Source organism: Podarcis vaucheri, assembly GCF_965113315.1.
Source record: "Podarcis vaucheri genome assembly, chromosome: 14".
NCBI classification, from domain to species: domain Eukaryota; kingdom Metazoa; phylum Chordata; class Lepidosauria; order Squamata; family Lacertidae; genus Podarcis; species Podarcis vaucheri.
In genome coordinates, this window is record NC_138752.1 from 21,262,980 (window position 1) to 21,278,223 (window position 15,244).

Consider the following 15,244-nt stretch of genomic DNA (forward strand, 5'->3'; position numbering starts at 1 on the left):
AGTGTATAAAAGTGCAGTATATTAGAGGAAATTGCATACAAACATGTGTATATTAGGAGAAATTAAAATGATTGTGAATTTTTGGAAGTTCTTTTTTAAAAAAAATCTCATATGGATATGGAGAACTGAATTTAAGATACGGAAAAATGAGAAACTGAAATCGACATCTTTGCCTAACCCTATTTCACCCTACCCACAAAACTGAAATTGGGCACACATGAAGCTCAGAATGCCCTGATTTCCAGGAAAGTCTAAGCGGGTTAAAAATGAAGAACATGTGGCACACCAGAGAGCTGGTGTAGCACGATGGCCAAAAGACTGAGCTGTGGATCAGGAAGACCCTGCTTTGAATTTTGCCTCTGCCATGAGCTCACAAAGAATCCTTAGGCAAGCCTGTTTCTCTCAGCCTCTGGCCTCCCATTTGCTAACTAGGGATGCTGAGAGTTGTCCAAAACATCTGTAAGGCCCTTGGTTATCGTAAGGCAAGGTTCGGGAGCCTCTTCCACCTCAAGGGTCACATTCCGTTCTGCGGCAGCCTTCCAGGGGCCACATGAGTGGTGAGAGGGGCCAGAGGCAAAAGAGGGTGGAGCAATTGATACAAATATGACCTTTGCCCAACAGCAGTGATGGCAAACCTTTTAGAGACCGAGTGCCCAAACTGCAACCCCAAACCCACTTATTTATCACAAAGTGCCAACAAGGCAATTTAACCTGAATTGGTGCATAATCTGCAGTAGCTGACACTACTCTGACTCCTAAGGTAAAGGTAAAGGTACCCCTGCCCATACAGGCCAGTCTTGACAGACTCTAGGGTTGTGCGCTCATCTCACTCTAGAGGCCGGGAGCCAGCGCTGTTCGCTGACCCTTCTGGGTCACGTGACCAGCACCAGAGCAGCACACGGAACGCCGTTTACCTTCCCGCTAGAAAGCGGTACCTATTTACCGTATTTTTCGCCCCATAGGACGCACCGGCCCATAGGACGCACCTAGTTTTTTTGGGGGGAAATAAAGGGGGAAAAATTATTTTTCCCCCAGGTGCGCTGTGCTAATCCCGAAGCTTGGGGCGTGCAGAGCTCATCGCGCCCCAAGCTTCTGGGTGCAGGCAAGCTCTTCGCTAGCCGTGGGAGAGCCGCGTGACTCCGTGCGGCTCTCCCACGGCTAGCGGACTGCTGCGCTAATCCCAAAGCTAGGGGCGTGTGGAGCTCAGCGCGCCCCAAGCTTCTGGGTGCCGGCAAGGTCTCCGCTAGCTGTGGGAAAGCCGCGTGGCTCTCCCAGGGCTAGCGGAGCCCTGCGCTAATCCCGAAGCTTGGGGCGTGCAGAGCTCAGCACGCCCCAAGCTTCTGGGTGCCAGCAAGCTCTCCGCTAGCCCTGGGAGAGCTGCGTCTCCCACGGCTAGTGGATAGCTTCCTGAAGCCTGGAGAGCGAGAGGGGTCGGTGCGCACCGACCCCCCTCGCTCTCCAGGCTTCAGCGAAAGCCTGCATTCGCCCCATAGGACACACACACATTTCCCCTTCATTTTTGGAGGGGGAAAAGTGTGTCTTATAGGGCGAAAAATACGGTATCTACTTGCACTTAATTGTGCTTTCGAACTGCTAGGTGGGCAGGAGCTGGGACTGAACGACGGGAGCTCACCCCGCCACAGGGATTCGAACCACCGACCATGCGATCGGCAAGTCCTAGGCTCTGTGGTTTTACCCACAGCGCCACCTGCGTCCCTCACTCTGACTCCTACTTCGCCCTTAAGAAAGAAGTACCTGGTTACCATATTGCATTGCATTGTATCTGGGGAATTTGTGTGAAGTCTAGGCAAGCTCTGTCAGTGTTTGCACTGAAAGAGAAGATGCATATAGATCTTTTTGCCGTTCATTAACCCAACAATTGCCCATTCTCAACACCGTTGTTTGCCTTCATGAAGGTTAAGTGTAGTTAATATGTTTTGACCAGGTTTGTCTTCTCTATGAGATACTCATCTTCACTGTGAGGATAAAATATTTGTTTCTGCAGCAGCCGGAGCAGCTTGTAGAGAAAATAAATTCCAGCAGTGTTTTCCCTGCTCCCTCGCCCAGCCCCGACTGGCCCCTGCGCAGGGTGTCCGGCGTGTCCCAGGGCACACCCTCACCCGCTGCACTTGGCTGTGGTTGAGCTCGGTGAGGAAGCATGCCAGTAAGTGGGAGGCGATCATGGCGTGGCGAGGCTGCTGGGGCCCAGAACACCCTGCTCAGCGCCTCCCTTTGGCCCCGGCCAGAGGGTGTGTAAAGCCTCAGCCTCATAGCAGCAGCAGGAGGAAGGTGGCTGCTTGGCTGCCCAAGTTGAGCTGAGGACTCAACACACCGCCCTTGCCTTCTGCCGGCTCTCTGCTGGGGCGACGGTGCACATGCCCACAGAGAGGGCACTGAATGCCCCCTCTGGCATGCGTGCCATAGGTTTGCCACCACTGACCTATAGGCTAGTTTCTAGCCACACTTACCTTATATCCAAGCAAGGAAGAGGCATTGTCAGAGTTCAAGGACACATTCCCACCACTCAAAAGGTAAAAGGACCCCTGACCATTAGGTCCAGTCGCGGACGACTCTGGGGTTGCGGCGCTCATCTCGCTTTATAGGCCGAGGGAGCCGGCATACAGCTTCCGGGTCATGTGGCCAGCATGAGTAAGCCGCTTCTGGTGAACCAGAGCAGTGCATGGAAACGCCGTTTACCTTCCTGCCGGAGCGGTACCTATTTATCTACTTGTACTTGATGTGCTTTCGAACTGCTAGGTTGGCAGGAGCAGGGACCGAGCAACCCACCACTTAAGGAGAGTATAAAACAGGGGTGTAGGGGGTGTTACCAGAAGAAAATTCTGAGGGTCGTATTTGGCCCCCTGGGCCCGAGATTCCCCAAACCTGTAATAAGGGTTGCAGCTAGAAAAGCATGTGAAGTAGCATAGAAAGTAGCATAGAAATGTTTGAGGGTGGTTATTCCTCCCATGTGTTTATTCAATGAAACAGGAATTCCGTGCACAAGTCACCCAAGACGGGGCAGGGGTGGGGTGGGGATTCCCACTGGGAGGCAAGTAGGTAGATCTGTGCCTGCAGCATGTTAGCTGAATGCGCTAGCGTGCATCCCGTACAACATATAAGTTGTACAATGCAAGCTGGCATTGAAATGGCAATTAAAGGCAGTGCTGACAGAAGGATTTATTCCCTTATCTTATTTGTATTTGTCATCTTGCTTCTAGCTGTCCTCAGCAAAATTCCCCCTCTGCTCCCCAACGTAGCGTCTTGCTTGCTGTTGATCCCTGCCCAAAAGTTTGAACCAGGTGCCTTCAAACTCCGGCATATTCATCTTTGGCAGATTAGGTGAATAATTAGCTCTCGTGTTTACAGAACACTTTGCCCCTTGAGTCACTCTCCAGAGGAGAAGCTGCTAAATGCCACACAGGATGACGAGGGCAGACATTAAGGGAACTCCACCTCTTGCAAACTAAACTCAATGGGTGGAATATCATCAAGTGGTTAAGGATCGATCAAAGTCAACACCTGGCTAGGAATCCGCTGTGGAACCAGGGCTCGGGAGGGTTGTTTTTTTCCAGACACAGCACTTGGATCGCATCAATGAGGTTGTTGCCTGATTAACAGACTGAGATTTTATATAATTATTTAACTTTGCATGATGGGGGGGAAAACAAGGTTCTGCAGCCAAAAATGATGACGCAGAGATCAGTTGCCCTTCTCTTAAAACTGGGGTGGGCAACCTTGTTTCTGTCTACAGTAGTACCTCAGGTTACATACGCTTCAGGTTACATACGCTTCAGGTTACAGACTCTGCTAACCCATAAATAGTGCTTCAGGTTAAGAACTTTGCTTCAGGATGAGAACAGAAATCATGCTCCGGCGGCGTGGCGGCAGCAGGAGGCCCCATTAGCTAAAGTGGTACTTCAGGTTAAGAACAGTTTCAGGTTAAGAACAGACCTCCGGAACGAATTAAATACTTAACCAGAGGTACCACTGTACTTACAAAGAGTAGTATTGGGTAACTGCCTTGGCCCACAGAAAATTGCAGGTGACACCATGGATGATTTTGTTGTTTAATATTGATATGAACCTGCTAGGTATGAGACAAGCTGGTACCCATATACTGATGATACCAAGCTCCGTTTCCTGTGTAACATCTGAATCAGGAGAGGCTGTTCATGTCCTGAACCGTAAGAACACAAGAGGAGCCTGCTGGACCCATCTAGTCCAGCATCCTGTGCTCACATTGACCCAAGCAGGACAGCAGAAGAGCACTTTCCCTCCTCTGTGTTTTCCAGCATTCTGGTGTTCTGAAGCATCACTGCCTCCAGCCTGGAGGTAGAGCATAGACATTATGGCTATCAGCCATTGATAACCACCTTCTCCATCAATTTGTCCAACCATCTTTTAAAGCCATCCATGTTGGTGGCCATCACAGCCTCCTGGGGGAACGGGTTCCATAGTTTAACTATGCAATGTGTGAAGAAGTCCTTCCTTTTATCCGTCCTGAACTCCAACATCCACCGGATGTCCACAAGTTCTAATATTACAAGAGTGGAAGAAAAGTTTTTCTCCATTTGTTTTCTCCATACCATGCAGTTTTATAAACTTCTATTATGTCATGCCATATTCACTCCCCCCCCTAAACTAAAATGTTCCAAACACTGCAGCCCATGCCTGGAATGTGAACTACTAAATAGCAACAGAATCCTGACAAGACAGAGGCTGCATCCATACCACACATTTAACACATTCTTATTCCACTTTAACAGGTATGGCTTTCCCAACACAATTATGAACGTGGGCCCTTTCCGTGGCACTTAGGTGCTACACCACTGAGCTGTGGAGGCATTTGAGTAGTCACTGTGGGTGTCAGGATGCTTGACAAGATGACTTATTGGCTGGGTGGTGCTGTGGTCTAAACCACTGAGCCTCTTGGGCTTGCCGATCAGAAGGTCGGAGGTTCAAATCCCTGTGAATGGAGTGAGCTTCCGTTGTTCTGTCCCAGCTTCTGCCAACCTAGCAGTTCGAAAGCACGCCAGTACAAGTAGATAAATAGGTACCGCTCCGGCGGGAAGGTAAGCACCATTTCCATGCGCTCTGGTTTCCGTCACAGTGTCCCGTTGCGCCAGAAGCGGTTTAGTCATGTTGGCCACATGACCTGGAAAGCAGTCTGTAGACAAACGCTGGCTCCCTTGGCCTGAAAACGAGATGAGCACCGCAACCCCATAGTCACCTTTGTCTGGACTTAACCATCCAGGGTTCCTTTATCTTCTTACCTATTAATTTCAAGTATTACTAAGCACTGGTGTGCTGTGGTAAAAATGGTTTGCGTCACATCAGCTGAATGCCTTTGCACCCAGAGCGGCTTCAGTGCCACATCTGCAAATCCGTCATGATTCAGACTAGTTTAAAGGGAAGAGGCAATAAAAGTATGCAGTGCGTACGCCACTCTGCAAAGTTTAACAGTGTGTTTTCTTTTAAATTGTTTCAAATCCTCCGAGCCTTCAGGGATCAGCACAGGAAAGTGAAAGCTTTAAGTGGGTGCTTTTGCATGCTGGGAAAAATGAAAGTGTTGGTTAACTCACTTCTCTGCACAAGCTTAGGTATTTACTGGATTGTGTGGGTACCTGAGGAGACAGATGCCTAAATTGATGCCTTTGAGTAGATTCATACATATTTCATTTGTTGCTGCTTTGGTGATGCTGAAACCTCTTGCATCTGCGCACATCCATCAAATATTGGGCTAAGCCCCAAACTTTTAATTCAGAGTTGATGTCTTCTTGATGACTCTTGGTTACCCCTGGAATCAGCCCTTCAGGAGCAGAAGCAAGAGCTCTGGTGGGCTTGATTATCTCTGTAGCAACGGGAACCTCAATCTTGCCAATAGAGTCCTGCCAGAAGCGCTTTGCAATAATGTACATTGCACATAGAGCCAGGCTTGTTCAAATAACACTCAGCTGGTCACCTGTAAAGGAGTGAAAGTTACCTCTAGGTGAGCAGGAAAGGAATACTTACGCAATGCTCCTTTTTTCCTTGTGTTTCTGGAAAACTCTCCCGATAGCTAGAGAAGGAGCTGAATTGAAATATTTAATTGGTGGTGGGAAATTCAATAAAGCATGATGCATGCAGTTTAAATTTTATAAGCAAACAAATTCAAAGCTTTACTTGTAAATATTTTAAGGTATTTGACCTCTATAGCAAACACTTCCCTTACATTATTTATATTTGCTGTGGGGGGCAGGGTGAAGGCACTGCAAACATAGTAATTTTAGCAAGCCTGAAAAACTGCATGTTTCCTAGGAATACTGTATTGACCTAAAATAAAAGCAAGTTAGATTTGATGGGCATTATATTCCTTCCAGTTGTCCTTCTTTTTTTATCTTGCCTTTTTTCATTACGCTGCCAGTTTTACTGAAACAATGCATTTCTGTCGAATGTTGTTCTGGGGAAATGTCCAGAAATCTCCCCATTTATGCCCCACACCAGTGACCTGCCCCCCTCAAGTTTCTTCCCCAGGGATTTGAGTCTCTTTCCATTCCCAGAAACATTATAATTGAAACCACCAGTCTCTTTACCTATCATCTGGGAATGTGTACCAGGAAGGCGAGGGGGGGGGAAGGGAGGGGAAACCACCCCTCAATTATTATTCTGGGATTTTAGCTTTGTAATTTTCCTCTTTATTTCTTGCATGTGTGGCCAAAAATAAAATGAAATAGGCTGTTCCCTCGAGCTAGATCCTAGTCAGCGGGAGTGAGCAATGTGGGCAATTTGCAGCAAAACAAACCCAAATTGGGGATGGATTCTTTGTGTGGGTAAATAACTCTTGGCAAGGCCTTGTTGTAGCAAGTGGAAGGATGTCTGGAATCCAGATGAGTCACCTCTGAACAGCAGGTGAGAGGCCTGGCTTGCCAGGAGCCAATGACCACCAGGTGGGCCTGCGCAATTCGTGACCCACCAACCGAGCACAGCCTGCTGGCAATGTGCTGGGGCTGGAAAACACTCCCCAGCACTGCCGCCTTTAAAGAAAAAAATAATATTATTTCTGCAGGCTGAGTTCAAAAGGGTTTGTCAAGCCCTGGAAGGGGGGGGGGAGCATGGTCAGCTGACTGCAGTTGCTATTTGTCGTATCTTCATAGAGGAGATGGGAGCACTGTTGACCTGGGCTTTATTCATACAGTACCATACATTTAAGCGCTGCCAGGGCCAGATTTAAGTTTGATGAGGCCCTAAGCTACTGAAGGTAATGGGGCCCTTTATATGTCCAGCTGTCCTTTGTCAACAACAAATTGTCACTTTTTTGTGTTGAATATATGCTATATGGTAATTTATGGACCTAATAGGTATCTAAAGCCATTTGCACTTAACAAAATATGTATTTTATCAAAGTAATTGTTGAACTGAAACCAGTGATATTTTAGGGAGCAGGCTAGCAGGCAGCGCCCATTACTTACAGTACATCATAGGAGCCTACACAACACAAAACACTGTTGCTGTGTATAGGTTTTATTTTATTTGTTTTTAATCTTATATTTTGGAAATGTACATCCAATTTTTCCCCCTTTAATATTTTTTGGGGCCCCCAAGAGAGTGGGGCCCTAAGCTATACCTTGTTTAGCTTATACGTAAATTCGGCACTGAGCGCTACTATGCTACTTTAGAGAGTCATTTTAAAAAAGGTAAGGGACCCCTGACAGTTAAGTCCAGTTGCAAACAACTCTGGGGTTGCGGCGCTCATCTCGCTTTACTGGCCGAGAGGCGACGTTTGACTGCAGATGGTATTTCTGGGTCATGTGGCCAGCATGACTAAGCCGCTTCTGGCAAAACCAGAGCAGCGCACGGAAACACCATTTACCTTCCCGCCGAAGCGGTACCTATTTATCTACTTGCACTTTGACGTGCTTTCAAAGTGCTAGGTTGGCAGGAGCAGGGACTGAACAACGGGAGCTCACCCCATCGGAGGGATTTGAACCACCTACCTTCCGCTCGGCAAGCCCTAGGCCCAGTGGTTTAGACCACAGCACCACCCATGTCCCTGCTTAGAAAGTCATGGCTTCCCCCAAAGAATTATTTGTACCCCGATTTTCTACACGTAGGTCACTAAAACATACTAACATAGAAAATAAAAGATGCATACTAAAAAAAAAACATCTCTCCAAGCCTTGCTGTCTGAAATATTTTAGGTGGAGCTTTCAGAGGCTGAACCTGTGTTACGTAGTGACTGGGAGTATTGAAGAAACCCAGTTTCAAATCCCTCATCTGTCCTAGTTCATAAGTTTATTGTTCTGGCCAAAGACCATGACACACAAACCCCTCGTCAACCATGGAAACTAACCTGGTGACCTTGGGACAGACACTATTTCTGAGCCTGCCCTACCTCACAAAGTTGTTGCAAGGATTATGGGTATATGTGAGGGGACTTTCTTTTGGGGGAAGGGATATAGGTTTGTGGTAGTGTCTGCCCTGCATGTGGAAGACCCGACATTCAATCCCCATAATCTCCAGGTAGATCTGGGAAAGTCTCCCTTCCTGAATTCCTGGAGAGCAGCTGTAGGTCAGTGTAGGCTCTACTGAGCTAGATGAACTCATGGTCTGATTCCTACATTTCCATGTGTGCACCACCTTCAGTTTCTTGGAGGTAGGGTGAGGTGAAAATGCAATAACCTTGCGACCTTGCTATGGTTGCTTTCTAGATGGAGGACAATTTCGGTGGAGTAGCTTCAAGACATGTAGCTGTCGATTTGCCAGCTGTTCATGGGGTTCCATTAACTCATGTTGTGTTAGCCTGAAGATTGTTATGCTATGGGCGTAGCTTGCCAAGAGATGCAAGACTGTCATATCCATACAAAAACACTCTAAATAACCATCTAGTTGGGCGGGCGGCTTTGGGAGTTATTTGTTTTGTTTTAAACCAGTTGGTAGACAGGTAGGCCTACCCAATTCCCTGATGGGAGCTTAAACCTGTTTTTTTGCAAAGCAAATGAGTCTGGCAGAATTGGGAGCACAAGGCTGTGCAGAAGCACAGGCTCAAATCTCTGCACCTTGCTAATAGCCACCTGTTTTATAAAGAAGCCAAACAGCCTGCCTGCAAATTGCAGCAATTTCTTCTTGCACTCAAAGCCAGCAAGACCCAGGCTAAGCCAAGAGCAGCGCAGCGCCCTTTTCTCTGAAAATACTGTTCCCTTGACCAGGCTTACGAACGCCTGTCTGCATGCAGAGTATAGATTTATTTCTCTTCAGTGTCCAGTGGGAGAATGGTGTGAAATTTTCATTTATTTTCATATTTGTTTTGAAAAAAAAGAATGATTTCTTGCGAAATGAATCCCTCCTGACACCCCACGGTTCATGTACAGTTAGAATTGAGAAAATGATGTTAACAGGATTTTTCAGTGTTTGGATTGCAAAACTGAGCCGAGCACATGTCAAAAGGGTGCAGTCTCTGATTTAGTAACTCCTGGAAATCAGAGTAGAATTAAAATCAAGAATATAATAAAGTGCAAAAAATAACAATAAATTTAATAGCAAGGATGATTTATAATAAAGCTTTATTTGAAACACGCTCGAGTATTCCAAGTGTTTCCTAATTGGAATCTTTGCAGCAACTCTGTTAATTTAAGTCAGTATTGTGATCCCCCATATTGCAGATGGGGGGGATTGAGGTTTAGAGAGTAAATAACTAGCCAAACGGGGCAATCCTATGACGAGATCAACTGAGATAAGCAGTTTAGGCTGCACTGGATCTCCAACTCAGAAGCTTATTCCTAGTTCAGCTGGATTTAAGGCCTCAACCAGGGCTGGCCTACCCATGAGACAACCGCCTCAGGTGGCAGGATTCACAGGGGCAGCAGACCCCAATGCAGATTTTTATTCGGCTCTTGTTCATGATGTAGATAGCTGCTTTTCATTGATGTCACTGTTGGATCTGAAGAAGTGTGCATGCACACAAAAAACATACCCAGAACATACTTAGTTGGTCTCTAAGGTGCTGCTGGACAAGTTTTTAATTTTTTTATTTATTTTGACTGTTGGAGATGGATTTAGTCATTCTCCTAGGTGCTCACCCTCAGCGCCTCATAACTGTAGGCATACTTCTACGGAAACAAAACGTTGCATTTAACTGTTTGGGGCAATATGCAATACATGTTTCTGGCTCATTTTCTTGAATGGCTCTTGGTAGCGTACAAAATGTGTGTCCCCCACCCCCCTTATCCTCACAACAACTTTGTGAGGCAGACTAGACACTGTGACTAGTACAACATTGTCTGCTGAATTTTCCAGCTGAGGATGGGCTTGAAACTGGGTCTCCCTACTGTTAGTTGAACTTTCTAAGCACTCGGCCACATTGGGTCTTGATAGCTCATGCTCCATGATTCTTGGTTTTTGTAGCGGTGGACCTGCATTGCTGATCTCAGGTGAGAAAAAGCAGCAGGTGCCAACCTATTCATTCCTCTGAAACTCAGAATTTCTATGTTCATTTTCTTACAGATAGCAGTCCAGTAGTCATGTCAGTCAGCGTCCATGAAAACCGCAAATCCCGAACGAGCACTGGTTCAATGAACATCTTGCTGTTCCACAAAGCCTCCCATCCGGACTGTGTCCTGTCTCACCTCAACACCATGAGGAAGCACTGCAAGTTCACTGACGTCACCCTCTGGGCCGGGAATAAGTCCTTTCCATGCCACCGGGCTGTGCTTGCTGCTGCCAGCAGGTACTTTGAAGCCATGTTTAGCAACGGCCTTCGCGAGAGCTTGGGCGACAAGGTGAATTTCGACGATAGCCTGCACCCAGAGGTGTTGGAGCTGCTGTTGGACTATGCTTACTCCTCCAAGATCATAATCAACGAGGAGAATGCAGAGTCCCTCCTGGAAGCAGGGGACATGTTGCAGTTCCAGGACATCAGGGATGCAGCTGCCGAGTTCCTTGAGAAGAACCTGCACCCTTCCAACTGTCTGGGCATGATGGTCCTTTCAGATGCTCACCAGTGCAAGAGGCTCTATGAGCTTTCTTGGAGGATGTGCTTGGTCAACTTTGAGACAGTCCACAGAAACGAAGATTTCAATAACCTCTCCAAGGACACCCTGCTGGACTTGATTTCCAGTGACGAGCTGGAAATTGAGGATGAGGAGAAGGTCTTCAAGGCAGTCATGCAGTGGGTGAAACATGACTTGGACAAGAGGAAGTCTTTCCTCCCAGAGATGTTGAAGCACGTGCGACTGGCCTTGCTGCCTTCCGAGTGCCTGAAGGAAGCCATGACCTACGAGGAGCTGATCACGGCGGAAGACCAGAACAAGCAAATCATGGATGAAGCTCTTTGGTGCAAAAAGAAGATCTTGCAGAACGATGGGGTGGTCACCAGCCCCTGTGCCAGGCCTCGGAAGGCTGGGCACACTTTGCTCATCTTAGGGGGCCAGACGTTTATGTGTGACAAGGTTTACCAAGTAGACCACAAGGCGAAAGAGATCATCCCCAAAGCTGACCTCCCCAGCCCTCGAAAAGAGTTCAGCGCCTGCGCCATTGGCTGCAAAGTCTACATCACTGGAGGCAGGGGCTCCGAAAACGGGGTCTCCAAGGATGTCTGGGTCTACGACACAGTGAACGAGGAGTGGTCCAAAGCTGCCCCAATGCTTATCGCTCGGTTTGGACATGGGTCAGCCGAACTGGAAAACTGCCTCTACGTCGTCGGTGGACACACCGCGGTGGCCGGGGTTTTCCCAGCTTCTCCTTCAGTTTCACTGAAGCAGGTGGAGAAGTACGACCCTCTCGCCAACAAATGGACCATGGTGGCCCCTTTGAGGGATGGCGTCAGCAACGCGGCCGTCGTCAGCGCAAGGCTGAAGCTCTACGTCTTTGGTGGGACCAGCATCCACCGCGACATGGTGTCCAAAGTCCAGTGCTACGACCCGCTGGAGAACCGGTGGACCATCAAAGCCCAGTGCCCCCAGCCCTGGCGCTACACGGCGGGCGCTGTCCTGGGTAGCCAGATCTTTATCATGGGTGGAGACACGGAGTATACGGCGGCCTCCGCCTACCGCTTTGACTGTGAAACAGACCAGTGGACGCGGATTGGGGACATGACGGCCAAGCGGATGTCCTGCCACGCTTTGGCCTCTGGGAACAAGCTTTATGTGGTGGGTGGCTACTTTGGGACCCAGAGGTGCAAGACGCTGGATTGTTACGACCCGACCTCAGACACCTGGAACTGCATTACCACTGTGCCTTACTCTCTCATCCCAACAGCGTTTGTTAGCACTTGGAAACACTTACCGGCTTGAGGCACACAGTCTGCAGGAGAGAACTGAGGAGCTTGAGGAGGTAAGGTATCTTAACGGAAGTTTCTGCTGATGCCTGCAGATTCCTCTTTTGCATGGACTTCTAGACAGGAACCCCAGAAGCTTAACAAATATAAAAGATGTGACAACCCTGCAAAGGTGTGTATTTTGATGGCGTCTTTGCTCTGGTACCATGACAAACATTTATTCATTTATTTTTGAGTTTTGTTGTTTTAAGAAAAATTATACAGGCCTTCAACTTTTCTAGGGTGAGTTTATAAAAGCAACAACTAGAGACTTTTTTGTGGGGTGGATGGGAACTGTGCTGAAAGCATTCCAAGCAGAAATAAAAATGCCCTAGTGATTGCCAGCTCTTGAGGGGGTTACACTTCTTTGCTGTGGCTTGAGGCTCAGTTGGCTTGTTGCCACAGAGCACTTTCCATCAGCTTTGGCTGGTAGCCTAGCTGCACACCTACCTATCTGGACAGGGATAGCCTAACTTCTGCCGTCTGGTAACATCTAGGGCTGAGTCTACACACGGGAAAACCCCGCTATAAATAAGTCAGAAAAGAAAAGAAAAACGCTATGGAAAATTGTGTAGATTTATTTATTTTTTACCCTCCAGTACCATCTAGTGTTGCATGTTTATAACGCATTCAAAACGTGGTTTCTTTCCCAGTGTAGCTGAGCCCCGAGTTGGATTAATGCAACACATTGCATGTTAGGCTGCCACTGAAGATGGTTCATAAACTTCAGCCGTTTCAGAATTCAGCAGCCGGGTTACTCACCGAGGCAAGATGTTTTGAGCATAGGACGCCACTCCTGGCCAGCTGCACTGGCTGCCAAGTGGTACCTGGGCCCAATTCAAAGTGCTCGTTTTGACTTACAAAGCCTTAAATAGACCAGAACTGCCTTCCATCAAGGACTGTCCTATGAATCAACCAGATCAACGAGCTTGAGAAGGCCTGGTTAAGCTTGCTGTCCTCTTTGGGGTTCTAACACAGAAAGAAGAGGTCTGCTCTGCCATGAAGCAGCTGCTTGCTGCTGCTATGGGACTGACCTGTGTTTCCCCCAGTTCCAGCCTCCAGTCCTTTCACACCCCATTGCTGCCCCTTCCCACTCCCTCCCCTCCATGCCGCACTGCCTGACAACTGACACAGCCACTTCAGCATCTAATTAACTGCCGCTAAGCTATTAAATACTGCTGCAGAATGCATTGAGGAGTCCATCTTTTCTCCAGCTCAGGTTACAGGGCTTCCCCTTAAGAGCTGCTTTCACACTGGAGATTAATTTTATGGGCCTGCCATGCAGCTGCGTCCCACGTAGTGAAGGGCCAGGATGCTTGTATCAGCAGCAGCTGAGGATAATGGCTGGTGGTTTTCTTCCCCATAAGAAAAAGACCCAAGCTTTCGCCATTCTTAACAGAAAGAGGTTTCCACCAGGAAAGCTGTTTCAGCTGGGTATAAGTTGTCACAAAATGCTCTCACATACCAATACATATTAGCTTGTAATTATCCTTTCCTTCTGTCCCTGCACTGTCTCTCAATAACAATAACATCAGGTCCCAGAATGGGAAGTCTCCTGAACAGCAAACTGCCAATGTTTTCAAGCCACCTTCAAGGGAATAAAGGTAAAGGGACCCCTGACCATTAGGTCCAGTCGTGGCCGACTCTGGGGTTGCGGCGCTCATCTCGCTTTATTGGCCAAGGGAGCCGGCATACAGCTTCCGGGTCATGTGGCCAGCATGACTAAGCTGCTTCTGGCAAACCAGAGCAGCTCATGGACTCACCGTTTACCTTCCCACCGGAGCAGTACCTATTTATCTACTTGCACTTTGATGTGCTTTCGAACTGCTAGGTGGGCAAGAGCAGGGACCGAGCAATGGGAGGTCACCCCATCACGGGGATTCGAACCACTGACCTTCTGATCGGCAAGTCCTAGGCTCTGTGGTTTAACCCACAGCACCAGGGGATACTCTGCCCTAAAAGGGTTGAGAATGAGATAGTTTTACACCTTAAATGTTTGAGCCAGATTTTACTGGGGATTTCAGGCTACCTCTGCTGACAAACAGGTTCTTGGGCTTTTTATAAGCAAAACTGTTGTGTCCCCAATGTGCTCTGTAGTTTAGCAGCAAAACCTGTGCCAAAGAGCAGTGAAAAATCAAAGTTGAAACAGCTAGAAAAACAGTGATGAAGTGTTTGCTGAAATATATACTTCTGTTTCTTTACCGTTTACATGTATATACACGCACACACATACCTTTAATGTCAGTGATGGGGAAACCTTTGGCCCTTTAGATGTTGCTTGACACCAACTCCCATCAGCCCCAGCGAGTGCAGTCAGCCTTCATCCATGATGGAGTTGCAATCTAGCAAGACGGGAAGGGCCCAGATTCTCTTCTTTGCCCAGTATGTTTTCACAAACAGAGCTTGTCCCCTGCAATTAGTACTGGGGCAGGAATGATATCGGCAGAGTCAGATAGGATGCCTCTACCTTTTTTTGCAAAGGAGAGGGCCTCCATTTCAAAGCAAAATGTTGTTGTGAAAAGATATGCAACTCTTAAATCACACTTTCTCAATAAAGGGACCTCCACCATTTTTCAGACTACGACTCTCATCAGACCAGGCCAGTGTGGCCAGTAGCTATTGGGAGTTGTAGTTGAAAACATCTGGACGTCACCAGGCTGGGAAGGTTGTCCTAACCTTTCAAGATCTTACTTGGAGGTTTGTAAATCTGAGCCAGAGATGAGCAGGAAGCTCCCTGCTGGAAGTTCTTGCTGCTGCGGTGGGGACAGATTGGAGTTTTCAAACTTCTGCCTTAACTGGCATTCTCCCTGACAAATTGGCTTCCTAAGGGCTTGAGTTCCTTGTAGTACCAGCAAGCATTCATCCATTCAACTTCTCCCTACCTTCTGTCCTCCAGGAGCTGCTGCATGAATTGGATCAGCACTTGCCAGTACCCCCAGAAGCCTGTCCTCCCTC

At 47.8% G+C, this 15,244-nt stretch overlaps 1 protein-coding gene across 2 annotated transcripts in view; it reads left to right on the plus strand.

The window, feature by feature from the left end:
- The window catches only part of KLHL25 (kelch like family member 25), a 31,876-nt gene that overhangs the window by 11,710 nt on the left and 4,922 nt on the right, over positions 1 to 15,244 (plus strand). The window contains exon 2 of one of the 2 annotated variants that reach the window (XR_014213412.1): positions 10,480 to 12,422. Coding sequence is in view for 1 of the 2 variants with exons in the window: in XM_082198530.1 (XP_082054656.1) it covers positions 10,497 to 12,266 (1,770 nt within the window). In the remaining variant the exon portion in view is untranslated. The remainder of the gene's footprint in view (positions 1 to 10,479; positions 12,423 to 15,244) is intronic. The other variant, XM_082198530.1, reaches the window with a different exon arrangement.